The 17,740-nt window shown below is 34.9% G+C and overlaps 1 protein-coding gene across 1 annotated transcript in view; it reads left to right on the top strand.

The window, feature by feature from the left end:
• The window catches only part of LRBA (LPS responsive beige-like anchor protein), a 610,319-nt gene that overhangs the window by 60,710 nt on the left and 531,869 nt on the right, over nt 1–17,740 (top strand). The window contains exons 3-11 of the mRNA XM_019641170.1: nt 3,338–3,569; nt 3,787–3,887; nt 8,648–8,743; nt 12,646–12,767; nt 12,855–12,981; nt 13,652–13,771; nt 15,536–15,682; nt 17,210–17,407; nt 17,590–17,723. Coding sequence (XP_019496715.1) covers nt 3,338–3,569; nt 3,787–3,887; nt 8,648–8,743; nt 12,646–12,767; nt 12,855–12,981; nt 13,652–13,771; nt 15,536–15,682; nt 17,210–17,407; nt 17,590–17,723 — 1,277 coding nt within the window. The remainder of the gene's footprint in view (nt 1–3,337; nt 3,570–3,786; nt 3,888–8,647; nt 8,744–12,645; nt 12,768–12,854; nt 12,982–13,651; nt 13,772–15,535; nt 15,683–17,209; nt 17,408–17,589; nt 17,724–17,740) is intronic.

Genomic DNA, 17,740 nt, shown 5'->3' with positions numbered 1-17,740 from the left:
CTGTCATTGGAAGCAAATTTGTGCTTTGAAGGTTGATCAGTTTCAAATAACTATTAGAAAGGGTTAACATGACACACTATAGACCCAGTGCCTGCTTTTTAGGTATAATAGATATGCATACATATAGTATATCAAATATGCCACACATTTTTATGTACCAATTTCTGCCATCAATTTTCTCCTTGAAAGGCATATTTCATAGTATTTAAAGCAATGAAGAAGTATTTTAAATACCTGTCTGGGTACTGCTTTCACAGTATAAACTCAATTTAAAAGCTGGTGAAATGGTTGTGTTTTTTTTTTTAAATTACTTACAAAAATTAATTCTATAGCTTCTTGGAAGGGTGGTTACTGCTGGTAATAAACACAGATCAAAATGAAAGGTTGATGTAAGTAATATTAAGGTGAAGGTAAGGTCTTTTAAGTTCACTGCAACTGGGTTTTTGACCACTTAGATCTGTGTGGAGGGTGTCCAAAGTGTAATATACTAAAAACTCGCCCTGTGCTCTCTCTCCCCAAATGCTCAGAGGCAATCACTGTTAAGCTTCTTGCGTTATCACTCCTGGGTATATGTCTATATGTATGTTTTTCACGCAAATTGTCGCCTACTTTTCACACTTTTCCACTTTGGTTTTCTCCAACAGTGTATTTTAGAGATCTTTTCATGTCAGCGGGAATCTGCCTCATTCTTTTCAATGGCTGCATAATACTCCATTATATAGTTACACACAACTTTGCTAACCATCACCTTATAATGTTTTCTTTGGGGGATTGTTTCTTCTATTTTTTTATTCAAAAAATGCTACAATGAAGTTCTTCTAACGTCTTTAGTAAATCTTTCTACAGAATACATTTCTAGTGGTTAAGGTACCCATTTCTGTGTGGCTTCTTTTATTTAACATAATTCTTTTGAGATTGAATCATATTGTTAACTGGGTCAGTAGCTCCATAACCAAATACTTTTCCTATTTATAGTAATTTTTCGTTGAAGGGCTTTGTTTTTCCAGATATTAAATAATTGTGATTTAAATCCCTGTACCCTGATATTTATACACGTTGCTGCCTTTTGACTAAACGTGACTTCTGTATTGCCAGAATAATATCAAATGATCGTGATGATAGTGTGTCCTAGTCTTGTTGCTAACTTTCATGGGAATCATTCAGATTTTCCTATTTGAGCATGATGCTGGCTTTTTCAGGTGTGATTCTGTATTTTACTATCAAAGAAAGTCTCTTCCCATTAATATGTGTAGAAAAAAAAGGAAAGTATGATGGAAATATAAAATCACCATTTAGCAATGCCACAGTAATCACAGTTGCAGGTAATATCCATCAATGGATTCTTAAAAATATGATGAGAAATAAGATATTTGTATAGTCTCAAAATATTCTCCACAAGATGCTTAAAAAATTAAAAAGAAATATGGTAACTTTAAAATGGAAAAATCCTGACAGATACCACCTGAACATGTTGATCACAGCTAACGTCCCCAATTGTGAGAAATATTTATATCCAGGTACCATTTGAAATGATACACTGAGAAGGACACACATCACTTGTGGGGCATTTTTTACCAAAAATGCATAACCTGAATCTAAACATGAAGGAAACATTGAGCTTGGAAGACAGTTTATAAAATAGCTGGCAAATATGCCTTCATAACGTCACCATTGTGAAAGTCAGAGAATGCCTGTGCTGCTGTCTCAGTTTGGAGAGGACGAAGGGGGGATGCTCATCCTGGATCGGAAAAAGGACGTTGGTGTGACAGGTGGCCACATTTGAGTGATGATATCTGTAGATTTGTTAGTGTTATTGTATCAATGTTAGTTTCCTGGTTTTAGTGATTATCCTGTGATTATGTAATCTATTTACATCGGGAAGCTGGGTGAAGGGTACACAGGAGCTCTGTTCTCTTTTGCAACTTTGGGACCTTTGGAATTGTTTAAGACTGAAAAAAGACAAAACAAGCAAATAAGGTTCACTCCCCCACCCTGCCCCCCCAAAAGTCTATATTAGAGTTTTTATGTAGCTGCACAGAATTTTTGGGTGGACTGGGGAACTAAGCGTAGCCAGGAAGGACCATGTGGCTGGGAGAATTGGCCCAATTACACCAAGGGCTGTCTTAGCAGAAGCCCAGCTGTCATTGCCTTATGCTGCGTGTTACTGATGATGCAAGAATTTTACACGAAAACCTCTGCCAGAGCTGTCCTAGATGAATCAACTGCCTTTAACACTGTGCTTCGAGGAATTCTTACCTCCCTGTATGCACACACTGCCTCATGTTCATTTTCCCATTTTCCCCTTCTCATGCCAGTGTATATCTTCGGCAGAACCTGGGACACACATTGATCCCTGGCTGCAAGGAGTTTTAATTGATTTCCTAATTCTGAGCCTTCCTTGCTTTTGTGGAGTAAACTTTATTTGGTTATGTTTGTTGTTATTTTATGGGCTGTTGGATTTTGTTTTGTAAAGTTCACTTTCCCCTAATTCTTGCCTACGTTTTGGGTTTAGGAATGCTCAATGAAAAACCAAGAAGTGTTCAGAAAGACACAAGTGTAGGTGACCTTTTTAAAATTTAGTTTTAAAGGATAGGTCTGCAAAGGTAATTGTAAAAGTATTTTAATTCTATTGAACAATTGGAATTTGTTAAAATTGGGAAGACACTGTGGGTGAGATGGTAAGGTGTGGATAGGTCAGTACAGCTTTCTCTGCATGGATTTTGTGATAGTCATAGCAATGAAATAAATTTTCTTGATTACTACCTTTGGGTGTGTGACTAATTATGTTTACGCTATCCTGATTAGTGACAGGGAAGGCGAGGGATCCAAATGGATAGGTATAATAAACCAGGAATTGAACAAATATAAACTCCAAGTTTTGTATCTGCTCGGAGGCTTTTTCAGCTTTTCAGTTTGCTGTGAGCCCATACCTTACATAGGTAGCCAAGGCCCTTTAGGTTGCTACGAGTAGTTCACAGACTTCATAATTCATAAATGAAATATTGAATTAGAAGCAATTATAGAGCTAAGTTAGATCTTTATTTGTATCAGGGCAGTAGGTAGTGATTTACCTAAGACATCTTGTATTTGTTTTTGTTGAAAAATAGTTCCATTTTTATATTCTAAATCTTGCTTGACTGTACTATATTAACTTAAAGATTTCTTTGAGGATTTTAGAGGTTTTTTTTTTTAAGACCTTTTTAATGTTATAGGGGGTAGAGAAGAATGTGTGGGTAGTTATTGACAATCTAGAGTTTAGGAGCACGCTCTAGTTATGTTGAAGAAGCGCTAATGCTTTGTTTGTTTGTTTGTTTGTTTGTTTGTTTTCTTTTGGAAGTTGGTCGGAGGGCAGTTTGATTTGGAAATGAATTTCATTATCCAAGAAGGTGAGAGTATCACCTGCATGGTGGACCTCCTGGAAAAATGTGACATTACTTGCCAAGCAGAAGTCTGGAGCATGTTTACAGCCATCCTGAAGAAAAGCATCCGGAATCTTCAAGTCTGCACCGAAGTAGGCCTTGTGGAAAAAGTGCTGGGGAAAATTGAAAAAGCTGACAATATGATAGCAGGTATGACTGTTTCTAGAGCACACTGAATGTGAAGAAATAAAATAGGATTCCTACATACTGTGTATTGCTTAGTAATATTTATTTACGAAATATTTGAGCAGCTAACATATGTTGTACCTGGAACTTTAGTGTCCAAACTCTTAAGTAAGCACAGTATATTTTAATCCTTTAAGAAGTATAAGTAGCTTAATTATTTTATTGTTTTCTTTGTTTCCAGATCTTTTAGTTGACATGTTGGGAGTGCTGGCTAGCTATAATTTGACAGTTCGAGAACTGAAGCTATTCTTCAGTAAACTTCAAGGAGATAAAGGACAATGGGTAAAAAAATCCTAAATACTCTTTGGTATTTGAAAGTATAAGAGGGATCAAATGTCAAATTGAGGGGAAGAGATGAACTAAAATAGCATTTACATCTATACAGTTACTTTTGCCATGACCCGAAAGAAGTGTGGACTAAGAGACTTGGGTGTTCCAGGCACTTGGTCCTTATTCAAGTTGTTATTCTTCAGTATACAGTCAACATTTTTGGAGGAAAAGGATAAGGACAGAAAAATAAAAGTGTTAGATAGCAGCACCTCGCTTCTCTTTCTGTTGATCTGCGTAGTTTACCTGTGGCCCTTAAAAGTGATTAACCCCCTCGGTGAACGAAATCCCTGCAGTTATTTGGATCCACCCTCCGTAGATGCAATTTAGTGGCCCTTTGCATGGGTGGTAGTGCTTCAGCTTATTTTGAACTCCAGTTCTTTATCAAACTGTTTCTTACTTTGCTATTTACTCGTTAGCGGAATACTAGTGAATATTTTCTCTATTTTTGTTTTCGCATCTAGGCTTCTTTTAGTGTCCTGTAAAAATCATTGCCCATAGCAACTGCTCAGCCAGCTGATCCTTAATTTAGCTATGTGTAAGCATGCTGAAATTTGTGCTCTGCAATTATACACTCTAATTTATTGTGTTAAAATGGATGGACTCTTTAGCTTGTTTGTATCAATCTCTAGTTCTCTGGCTGCTTTTAAGATTTTATCTCTGATTTTCAGCAATTTTATGTTTCTTGGTATGGTTTTCCTTGTGTTTGTTTATCCTTCTTAGAGTTCTTGAATCTATGGGTTTATAGTATAATTATAATCAAATTTGGAAACACTTTAGTCGCTATTTCTTCAAGTATCATGTTTTTGTCCCTCCCTCCCTCCTGGGGACTCAATTGCATACTCGTTAGCCCCCTTGAGAGTGTCCCAGTCCCAGAGAGCTGGTCACCTGTCTTCCCAGTCTTCCTCTTTGTGCTTTATTTTAGATTGTTTTACTGCTGTATTTTTAAGGTAACATCTTTTCTTCAGCAGTGTGTTCATTCCATTCATCCATTAAAAATTTCAGATTTTTTAATTTCTGTAAATTTCAGATATATTTTATTTCTGTTAATTTTTTAAATAACTTCCATTTTACCTCATTATGTATGTCTTCTTTTAAATCTTTGGTAATATTTAGCATATTTTAATAATTGCTTTAATGTACTTGTCTACTAATTCTACCATCTCTGTTATTTTCTAGATGAGTTTTTCACACACTGAGTTTGCTTCTGGTTATAGGTCACATTTTCCTGCTTCTAATGCTAGAGATGTTAGACATAGTGATGTTAGACATAGTGAATTAGTCCTTATGTAGTGCTGGATTTATCATATTTCTTTTAAAATGTTACACTGGTTTTGCAGGCAGATAAGTTACTTATGGATTAACTTTATCGTTTCAGGCTAGTTTTAAAGTTTTTTGGGGGGGGCGTCAGGTCTAGTTTGGCTGTTGCTCTGGAGTTAGTTCAGCCTTATTCATGCCTGACTTTTCTAGGGTCTCTCTATGAGTAACCCTAAGTCTCCGACATTGGGGAAAACGTAATGCAGAGTGGTCTTACCACAGTGTCTATCAGGTTCTTAAATAATTCCTGGGTCTATATTAGCTCTGGGAATCCTTTGACCTATATCTGTTAATACCTTGGCCTCACCTTGTTGAGATAGTTTATTTATTTATTCATTTTTAATTTTATTGGGGAACAGTGTGTTTTTCCAGGACTCATCAACTTCAAGTCAAGTAGTCGTGGAGGGTGCAGCTCAGCGGCCCATGTAGGGGTGGAACCGGCAACCTTGGTGTTGGGAACACTATTCTCTAATCAACTGAGCTAACCGGCCGCCCCACCTTGTTGAGTTTTAAAGTAGAAGTGAACGGTTTGGCATTAAGCCTAAGAGTCGTTGCAGATTCCTGGAGCTTCTTGTCTGCATAGCTCTTTCCCCTGTAGTACTCTGCCCTGAACCTTCTCTTCACCACAGACAACCCGTACTCCAGATCTCACCTCATCGACTCAATGGGACTTCACAGTTGTATTTGATTTCCCTGTCTGTGTGCAGTGACAGGAAATGACTCCAGGTAGAAAGCCTGGGTAACCTCATGGCTCATTTTATTTCTTTTCTACAGGATCACAGCCTTGAGCTACCTTTTTTTCATGTCTGAAAACAGTTTTCATTTCATACCTTTTGTCCCATTTTCTAGAGTTGGTAAGTTTAGGTCCTATTACTGTGTCATGTCCAGAAGAGGAAGTGTATACTGGTTTGATTTTGGTTTTGACTTACATTGGAATAATTTATTCTGAATGTATAATAAATTTTTGTTACTGGTGAATGTAGAAAACTGTAAGAAAACAGCAAAGGATATAACCAGATAGTTATTCACAGAGATAGAAACCCCACAATCAAATAAACATAAAATCACTAATAATGAGAGACGTTAAAAATAAACAATATTGGTATGTCATGTTACATTTATTAATATCGAGGATTATAAAGTTGGGTAATAGCAAGTATAATTGGGGAGTAGGGTTATTTTAAATCTGTGTGCTATTGAGTGGAATGAACACCAGTCGAGCCAACCTCAAGACTAATCTAGCTCTACTCAGTCACATAAATTATACCCGTATTCAGTGCCTTAGTAATTTGCTCCTGACTGCATGTTCCAAGAGATTCTCTTATAGATCTGTAAGGAAATATACACGAGGATGTTCACTGAAGCATATTTGTGATGGCATTGAATTATTAACATGGGTGATTGTTGTTAGAGTATGTAGATAATATGTATTGAATGCATAGAATAGATTATTACACAGCAGAATCAGTGCAGTGAGTAAGCTGAATAGATGCAAAAAGCAGGAAGAAAGTAAGAAACAATGATATATCTAATCTCACATTGTTTAAATAAGTACAGTCACACAAAAACACATTTTTGAAGGAAGTCATATAAAAAGATTAAACATGTTAATGTAGTTGCTTATGGGGTTAGGATAGGAAATAAAGGGAACAAATAATGAGGTCTTAATGAAACTGCCTTGCGCACACATTTGTTACATTTATGTAGCTTTTGCTATCACTTCAGCACAGAGAAAAATCCCTCCATCTAAACCTCTATCTGCCTTTCTAATTATTACTATAGTACTGATTTTTACATACGGAAAGAGTGTATCGATGAGCATGAACATTTTTAAAGACTCTTGAAACATGACTACTCAATTATTTTCTGAAAGGCTTTCCTAGTATACAACCCCTCAGCAGTGAATGTGGAGGGAAAGTGCTTATCTTAATGTCTTTTTATTGTTGATTGGTTTATAGAAAAGGAAATTTACAGTAGTGATTTCTCTAGATGGAAATGCTACGATACTGTATTTTTATTTTTGACGTTATTTTTTATTTTATTTTGGAATTTATTTTAAAAAATCAGTGTGATTGTAGTTACTTGGTACAGTTTTATAATAAGCAGTGTGGCTAATTGAAAATTTCTTGATCACTTAGGAGTGAGATTTCCACTTAATGTTTAGGTAAAAAATTGCTGAACTCTTTTAGACAATCACAACTTGTAGCTACTAAATAAGATGAAGGGAAGCCAGTGATTTCACTTGTAGTTTGACACTGTTTTGACCTTGTAACTTTTAACAAAAGTTACTACACTTTACCTTATTTGCTTGTAAACTGATTAAAATGATAATGTATATCTGATTGTCCTTTTCCTTGTAAATGTAAATGAGCTTTTTTGTTTTGGCTCTTGGTTGTTTAATGCATTATAGGAGATTGTGGGCCAAGGGGCATTAAATAAATGTAATATCATGACTTTTATACATGCTATAATAGTAGAGGCATATTGTAGAATGAAATGTGATAGGGAGATTTGATCCAGTCACAGAGGTCAGGGGAGACTGCTGTGAGGAAGTGACCATTAAGATGAGCTCTAAAGGGTGGATAAGATTTGTTAAGAGGGGAGGGAAGTAGGCCTAGTGAGAACATTTTGAGCACAAGGGAATAGCCTGTGTTCAAGGCCCTGCTATGGGAAGAAGACAGAGAAGGCATTGTTGACGCAGTGCAGAGAGAAGGGGAGATTGAGATGCAAAAGAGGCTAACGAGGTAGATAAAGTATCTTGTAGGCCATGTTAGGAGGTTTGATCTTTATTTTAAGGGCAGTAGGAAGCTACAGGAAAGATAGAATAATCTAAAGGTGAAAGTGTAGTGGTTAAAGGCATGGACTCTGAGTCAGACTGAGTTCTGATCCCATCCTTGCCACTTGCTACCCGTGTCACCTTGGACTGTTCCTCTGCCTCAAACCCCTTCTTTATAAAATGGGATAATAATCCCTAGTGTGATTATAAGGTTAAAAAGTATTTTACCATTTTTAAAGTGCCCTTGAAGGTAAAACACAGTAAGCGTTATTTATTTGTGAAATTAAAAAGTGTTTTAAAGAGGGATGGGTGGTCGATTGATTTACTTCCTAATTTTATTTATTTTTTAAAGATTATTTTTGCTGCAGTGTGGAGAAGAGGTTCAGTGTCAAATGATACTGGCTTATATATACCGCACACCTCATATGTCTTATAGTATTGCCAAAAGAATGGCATAGAGTACGTCGCTTATTCCTTTAAGATAGTTGAAAATCACCTTTCTTTGGTTTATATTTATTTTAGATGCTGTTTATTTTAGAGCATTATTGGGTTATTCTTGGATATAGGTGTCTTTGTGTTATGGTGAAACTGCGGTTAATGAATTTGTTGGTTGCTTTTACAGCCTCCGCATGCTGGGAAGTTGCTCTCTGTGTTAAAGCATGTGCCCCAGAAGTACGGTCCTGATGCCTTTTTCAGCTTCCCGGGAAAGAGTGCTGCAGTAAGTGGATCTTAATGAGGAAGTCACTTGGAGTCCTTTCCTTTGCTTCCTCAAAGCACAGCCCTGTCAACAGCCCTGACAGGTTCTGCGTTAGGTGGAAACTTTGCACCACCTTAATCATTACAGCAATTGTGCATGTTACTTTTTCCTAACAGTTTCAGAGGTGAAGAAATAGAGGCGCAAAGGAGTCACGAAAGCCGCCAACTCACACACACCTTGGGGCAGCAATGGAATAAGATCCCAGTTCTTTTTAACAGTCATATTGTTGAATGGATTTATCTCTGCATTCCAGATATTTGTAACACTTGCACTTTTATCTTTCTGCACATCTTTATTTGGCCTCCTAGTTCCCTGTTCCTGTTTCTGTTACACCTGTTGTACAGAGTGAGAGTAGCTATTTGAAACTTTCTAGGCACGTTTTCCTGACTTGTGAGTTTCCATAGTATATCAATCTTAGTATTCTTATAAGCTGTTGATCAGTTTCTAACTAAAACAATGATGTATGCAGTAACATCTGTAATGTTTCAAAATATTATAGGAGGACATTATGTAATATATATATATGTTTGGTCTTTATGGAAACTTTTTGTCCTTCTCATTATTAAGCTGGTCTGCCTGTTACGAAGCAAACATTTTGTTAAACATATTTCAGCCTGTCCTTTTTCTGAGCTTACCTTTTATTCACTTTTTACTTTGGTTCTCATAATCCCTTACATACTTGTTAGACGCCATGTATCCAGGTAATGCCTGTAGAAAGAAGAGTGTTTTAAAAGGACATTTGTGATAATGGAATGTTTTACACATAGTGTACAGCTTTCTTTGGAAAGTTTTATTGCTCATATTGGTTTTTTTTCTTTATATTTCCTTCATAAGCTTTTTAGATTTGAAGCTTTCCAGAATCATTTGACTCTGTTGGAACTGAGCTTATCATTTGTCTTTCACATAAAAGCGTATTCTCATGAGATTAACCTTATTTGAATGCATATTATAATTTTATTTATAATTCTCTGAGACTGTAATGTGTCCATTCCACTTGCACGTATCTTGGAAGTGCAGCTGTTAAGCTAAAAAACTTTGGAACTTATAGAGGATAGATGTTTTAACTGTATTCAGTGACATTTATTTCCTTAAACATATTTTTTATTTAAAAAATATAATTTATTGGGGTGACAATGGTTAGTAAAATTACATAGGTTTCAGGTGTACAATTCTGTAATACATCATCTATATATCACATTGTGTGTTCACCACCCAGAGTCAGTTCTTTCCATCACCATATCCCTTTTACTCTCATCTCCCTTTACTCTCTGGTAACCATTAAACTATTGTCTGTCTATGAGTTTTTGTTTCTTTGTTTGTTTGTCTTGTTCCATAATGGAGTACTACTTGGCCATAAGAAAAGATGAAATACTGCCATTTGTGACAAAATGGAGGATCTTGAGATTATCATGCTAAGCAAAATAAGTCAGACAAAAAAAAGCCAAGAACCATATGACTTTACTCATATGTGGGATATAAAACTGAAAGCAACAAAGGAACAACAAAGGAATAAACATAGTTTTTAAAGGGAAGTTAAAGTAATCATGGATGAATTATTTTTACAAAGCTTTTACATCTCTCATTTTTTGGTGAGAGAACATATATACACACTGACAATTCCTTTCTTATTTTTCCTTAATACAACATTAATTTTAATCAGCCTCTTGAAGTCTCAGTAGTGTTATTACATTAAATTTTACAGTTTGATGTTTTTCATGTTTTATGGAATATCTTATACAAATAAAAGAATATCCAAGTATGTGTATATATGAGATATATGCATAAATGCCTATATAAATTATAGTAACAAAACAAAAACTTGTGTGTGATTTTTTAAAAATATAGTTTTATTGAACTATAATTAACATATACCACACAGTTCACTCATTTGGAGTATACAATTTAATGGTTTAGTGTTCACAGAGTTGTGCAACCATAATCACAATCAATTTGGGAACATTTTCATCACCTCCCAAAGAACCCACCCCTATTCATTGATAGTCACTGCCTATTTCCCGCCAACCTCCCAGGCCGAGAAAACCACTGGTCTACTTTGTGTCTGTATGGATTTATCTGTTCTGGACAGCTCATACAAATGGAATCAGTCAATATCTGGCCTTTGTGATTGGGTTTTTCATTTAGAATACTGCTTTGTCATGGTCCATGTCATAGCATGTCTCAGTGCTCCATTCCTTCTTTATGACTAATATTCTAAGGTAAGAAGATAGCACATTTTAGTTATTCATTAATTAGTAGCTATTTGAGTTGATTCCACTTTTTGGGAATATTGCAAAGGGCTTTTGTGTACAAGTTTCTGTGTGGACATATGTCTTTATTTCTCTTATGTGTGTGTGTGTGTGTATCTAGGAGTTGGATTGCTGGGTTATATTGTCCACGTTTAACCATTTGACTTCTTATTTGTTTTCTTGAGCAGCTGTATCATTTTACTATGCCAGAAACAATTTGTGAGGGTTTCAGTTTTCTCCATATGCCTGCAAAAAAAGGACATTATTTTGTGAATGTCTTTTTACAAAATTATTTTGGCCATCATAGTGGGTGTGAAATAGTGTGTCATTGTGGCTTTTATTTGCATTTCCTTATTGACTAATGATGTTCAGCATCTTTTCATGTCTTTATTGGCAATTCGCCTGTCTTTGGAGACATGTCTCCAGACATTTTGTCCATTTTAAAATTACATTTGTCTTTTTATTGAATTGTAAGAGTTCTTTATATATTTTGGATGCATGTTCCTTATCAGATATATGATTTGCAAATTTTTTCATTCTTTTGCCTTGTCTTTTCACTTTCTTGATGGTATCCTTTAAAGCACAAAAGTTTTAAATTTTAATAAAGTCCAGTTCATATATATTTTTGTTGTTGTTGCTTGTGCTTTTGGTGGCATAATTAAGGATTTACCTAACACCAGTATCATGAAGATTTACCTATTTTTTCTTGTAAGAGTATTATACATAGTTTTAGCATTTTCATTCAGATTAACAATCCATTTGGGATTATTTTTTGTATGTGATGTAAGGAAGTGGTCAACTTCACACTTTGCTTGTAGATATCCAGTTATCCCAGCACATTTGTTGAAAAAACTATTTTTTCCTATTGAATTGTCTTGATACTCTTGAAAATCAATTGACCACAAAGATAAGGTTTATTTCTGGGATTTCAATTCTATTCCATTGACCTATGTCTCTGTTCTTATGCGAATAACACACAGTATTTTTTATAGCAGCTTTGTGTTGTAGGTTTGGAATTTGGTAGTATGAGTCCTTCAACTTTGTTTTTCTTTTTCAAGATTGTTTTTGGCTATCCTGGGCCCTTTACATTACTATGATCAGTTAAATAAAATTTTAAATCAAGTGGTAAAGTCATTTATATAGTGACTTCTGAATAAAATTTAAAAAGTTATGAAAAAAATGTTATGAACTAGTCCTCTTTGTCTTTATATTTGCTGTTAAAAAAATCACATTCCAAGCTTTTCCCTTACCTTTGTTCTTTCCTTTCTTATTCATCTTTCTCTATTCTATTACCTTAACATTTTGGCAACAAAGTTCCAATTTGATATTACCACCTATCTCTTTTAATTGGAATCTCTTTGATATGTTCATTGTAAGAAATAGAGCAAACACATTACTGTGTCCAGCAGGTCACATAGAATCTTTGTATTGTTTAAATTAATATCATTACTGTGTATTTTGGAAAATTGAGAAATTAAGTTTCTTCCAGATAAAGTGACTTCTTTTAGATATTTTAATCATGACAGAATAATATGTAGTGTTATAGAATCTCATTTTCATGATTTCACTCATCAAGCTTTTCATGTGAGTCAATAACTCCAAGTTTTTTTCCTTTAGGCTATCGCATTACCTCCTATAGCCAAATGGCCATACCAGAATGGTTTCACATTTCATACCTGGCTTAGAATGGATCCTGTAAATAACATCAATGTGGATAAGGATAAACCATATTTGTATTGGTATGTATTTCTGTACCTTAGTGTTACTATCTTACTTTGAAAATGAAAAGAATATTTAGAGGTAAAATGAAAACCTATTCTTTATAGTTTCAGAACCAGCAAAGGTCTTGGTTATTCTGCTCACTTTGTGGGGGGCTGTTTGATTATAACCTCAATAAAGTCAAAAGGAAAAGGCTTTCAGCACTGTGTGAAATTTGATTTCAAACCACAAAAGGTATGTAATCTTACTGAGTCATACTAACAAGCTATGCTAGACTTTAGAAAGCTTTATTTTAATGTTATTGACATAATATGTGGTAAATCACAACTCTGTTTATAAAGCTTCAGAAAATGAAGTATAAATCCCTGGACTGTTGTTAACCTCTCTAATTTGGATAATAAAATAAAGTGGTATTTAGTTATTAGAGAGTTTAATGGAAATACAAGGGGAAAATATCAATGGCAATTATTTTAGTACACTTACTAGTAGTGGTAGTAATATGTGTTTTCTTTGGTACTTTAAAATTTGGAGATTAATAAATGGTTTATAAACAAAATGAGTATATATACATATATAGCTAGATGGGTATATAGATAAAACTAATATGACAAAATATTGACAGTTGTGGAATCTAGGTGGCAGGAAAGAGGGTGTTTGTACTAAATTTTATAGTTTTGGGGGGTTTATTAAAAACATTTCATAATAAAACATTGGATGGAAAATAACTTCATGATTAAGTTCTTACCCATTGAATAAATATTGTTCCAGAGGTTGAGTATTGAATTTAGTAAAGGAAGTCATTTTATTTTTAATTGTAATTTATCATTTCATTTTTACTTGTTATCAGTGTGTTTATTAGAAGGATAATTATCTTTTTTCTTTTTAACTAATTTTGCTTATTTAGTGGTATATGGTAACTATAGTGCACATTTATAACCGATGGAAGAACAGTGAGCTTCGATGTTATGTAAATGGTGAACTAGCTTCCTATGGAGAGATAACATGGTTTGTCAACACCAGTGATGTAAGTAGTTTGAAAATGTTACAATAAAAAAATTATTTTAAAAGCATGAACTTTTCAAATAATAAAAATATATTTTGCATTGAATGTAAATTTTAGAATACCACAGTGGTAGATTTTTACATGTTAATATATTAGTAGAATAGAACTGTGTTAATGTGACATAACATATTACTCAGTCCTTGTTATAAAATTATTGTAGTTAAGTTAGAGATAAAGATTTATTGGTAACAGTGGGTATAGCTTCACAGTGTGTGTCATTGGTCTGTTGATCACATTAAACTTGTGAGCTTTACTTACAGGGTTCTGATCATTTTTATGAATGACTTACATGATGCATACTTAAAAATTTTGCATATAACTTGTAGCTGCCATAGATTACTATTATGTTTTCAGGATTCAAAAAGAGACCTATAGGTTAGGATTAAATTCAAATGTTCTTTTTCCCCCAATTACATTTTTTAGTAGAAAACTTAAAAAATACAGATCAGGGAAATGAATACAAACTGTATCACCCATTCACCATTAACTCCTTTTATATCCTTTGCTATGTGTGTGTACATATTGTGGAATGCTAACCTTAAGAGCTCAGGTTGTTATAACAGATGGACTTAGGTTTGAATATCAGCTGTGTCACTTACTGACTATATCTCCTAACTTGATTTATTAGGCCTAAGTTTTCTCCACTTAAAAATGAGTATAAAATAGTACCTATCAGAGAAGTTTAATGTGATTTTTAAATAAGATACTGTTCACAAATCCATTGGCAGAGTGCTCAATAACTATTCTCATTATTGGATTGTTTTTTAACCTGTTTTTCCTTACATTAACCTTTATCGAGTGCTGCTTGTATTCCAGGCATTGTAATAAATACCTTTCAAGATAGTAAGTGTTGTTATAATCTCCATTTCTACAAGTTAGACTGAAGTGCAGAAAAGTTAAGTAACTTGGCACAATCAGCAGCCTGTGAAGCACTGAATTGACCTAGGTGGTTTGTCTTCAGAACCCAAGTGTTACAACTTTTCTATATTCCCTAATGTTAATACATACATAGTTTTGAACATTCTAATGGTTTCGCGTATAAGATGATACTTTCAAAGAGATATGAAGAAATTTACTTCTTTCCCTCTTTGTTGTACACATGGATTTTTAAAAGGTGGTTTTTGTAACCTGGATGTTGTTACTAGAATATTTTTTATGTTAGAAGGAAACACATACACCTGCTTTTCTGGATTTACACATTCCTTTTGAGGGATTAAATCTACTCCCACGACTTCACCCATTATCTATATCTTGATGTCTGAAAAAAATCTGTCTGTACAGTTTTAACTTCTCATAAACTTACCGAACCCTGTTGGTAATTCCTTCTCCATCCACATTAACTCACAGAGAAGACAGTCATTATGTCCCAAACTTAACTCATGGTTTTTCTCCTTGCTCAAAGCCTGCTCTTGTGTCTGGTTCTTGTGTTGGCTAGTTATAAACCTTCAGAGTTGAAAATGATTTCTCTGACCCCGTTTCCTACATTCACTTTGTCATTGTTTTGTTTATTGTTCTCTGGAAAACATATCTTATTTCCTTTTCTGTGATGTCTTCTTGACCTCTACACCAGATGGGAGTGAATGAAGTGTAATGCTAAATGAATTATTTTAATCTATTCAGATTATAATTTAGAATGGACAAAACATTTATATCAAAATAGGTTGTTATTTCTGGAGGAGGTATTTTTTTCTTTTTCTCTCTAATGAAATCTGTTTTCTTTCACAGACCTTTGACAAATGTTTCCTGGGCTCATCAGAAACAGCAGATGCTAACAGAGTGTTCTGTGGTCAGATGACTGCAGTTTACCTTTTTAGCGAAGCTCTTAATGCAGCTCAGATTTTTGCTATTTATCAGTTGGGCTTGGGATACAAGGTACTTGACTTGCTGTCCACTGCTTAACCAGTGTTAGTTAAGCTTGATTTAGGTGGGTGATGGGGCAACTTACCTTGGGTTACCAACTGAATGTCAGAGTAACAAGGGGCACCACCATGAAGTCACAGGAGTCCAAAGGGCACTTAAACTTTTTTGGGGAAACAGTGTACTTGTCATATGTGGGGCACTAGCTTAAGTTTCAACTTTGATTCATGCTGCATTTCTTTTGAGGATGTCATATCTTTGCACAACTAACTTTTCAGTAGTTGCTGTGATAAAAGGCAATATCATGTAAAAATGAATGTGAAACAGGAAATGAGGATGAGGTATGAAGTCTGATTCCACAGTTGGAGAACTTGTGCAGTGCCCAAGATGAATAGACACCTCATTAATAAGTAATTTTGCTAATATAATAATGAAGGAAACATCTTATTTTTCTTTCAACCTGTGCATTGTTTGGATCAAACTACCTAATAAACAGAAATGTTCAATGTTTATTTTGGTCTAGAGAACCATAAAAAATTACTGAGAAGCTAAGAGTGTCATGAATCAAGAAAAGGTGGGAACCTTTAGGTTAAGTTGCTGTTAGTCTGTATTGGTTTCAGGGAGAGAAACCAATGTCTGCTGGGTTCCTTCGAAAACAAATCAGCTTTATTGAGTTGATTTCCAGTCAACTTAATTTATCATTATAGTCAATAAAGTATACGTATATAAAATTATCATATGATCACGCATTCTTCTGTGTATATATCCAGAATAATTGAAAGCAGATCTGAAAGATATTTGTGCACCCATGTTCATTGCAGCATTATTCATAATAGCTGAGAGGTTGAAGCAACCTAATTGTCCTTGGACGGATGACTAAAGGAAGTGTGGTATATACATACAATGGAATATGGTCCAGCTTTAAAAAAGAAGGAAATTCTGTTACATGCTGCAAGAAGGGGGAATCTTAAGGACATTATGTCAGTAGCAAAAAGACAAGTACTCTGTGACTCCACTTAAATGAGTTATATACAGTAGTCACACTCATAGCATCGGAAAGTAGAACGGTGGTTGCCAGGGAATGGGAGGAGGTGGAAATGAGATGTTGAAGGGTATCAAGGTTCAGTTTTGCAAGATGTAAAGGTTCTAGAGGCATGTTGTACAGCAGTGTGCATATAGTTAACACTGCTGTACACTTAAAAATGTTTAAGAGGATATGTTTTGTGTGCTTTTTATCACAATTTTTAAATAAGGAAACAAAGACAAAGTGAAAAAAAAAGACAGAATACATCCTGTGGGACACGAAGTTTTACATTTTTTAGATGCAAAGTTTTAATGTCAAGTTGACTAATTTCCCATTATATCTTTACAATGAAATCGTTTCACTTCAGAGGTGATGAAATGTGCAGGGCTCCGCCTGTTTGGTAGCGTTAGGACAATGATCAGTGGCATGTCTCCTGACATTTTAGTACCTGCGGTGATTTGTATCTAGATTTTCTTTGTGTGGCATACAGTCTTAACGGTTGTACTTTTTATTCTTAGGGTACATTTAAATTCAAAGCAGAAAGTGACCTGTTCCTTGCTGAGCATCACAAGCTTTTACTGTATGATGGCAAGCTGTCTAGTGCCATTGCGTTCACATACAATCCTCGCGCTACGGACGCCCAGCTCTGCCTCGAATCATCCCCTAAGGACAACCCTTCAATTTTCGTTCATTCTCCACATGCGCTCATGCTTCAGGTACTAACTAGATCCTTTGAAGCATATTTTCAGTGGTTAATTTTGATGTATTACTGACGTGTATTTGGTAACTTCTGTTAAACACACGCAATGTAACATTTTATTGTTCCTGGTATGCTTTATTTTGAGTTGTTTTGGAAAAGAAATCATTGGAATTTTCATGGTGTCTTCTGTTTTATAAGGACGTGAAGGCAGTTTTAACACATTCCATCCAAAGTGCAATGCATTCAATTGGAGGAGTACAGGTGCTGTTTCCGCTTTTTGCTCAGCTGGATTATCGGCAACACTTATCTGATGAGGTTGACTTGACTATTTGGTGAGTGCCATTGTTTT

The sequence above is a fragment of the Hipposideros armiger genome, unplaced genomic scaffold (assembly GCF_001890085.2).
Source record: "Hipposideros armiger isolate ML-2016 unplaced genomic scaffold, ASM189008v1 scaffold_58, whole genome shotgun sequence".
NCBI classification, from domain to species: domain Eukaryota; kingdom Metazoa; phylum Chordata; class Mammalia; order Chiroptera; family Hipposideridae; genus Hipposideros; species Hipposideros armiger.
Note: the sequence above shows the minus strand (reverse complement) of the source record. Positions and strands in the feature narration are given on the sequence as shown.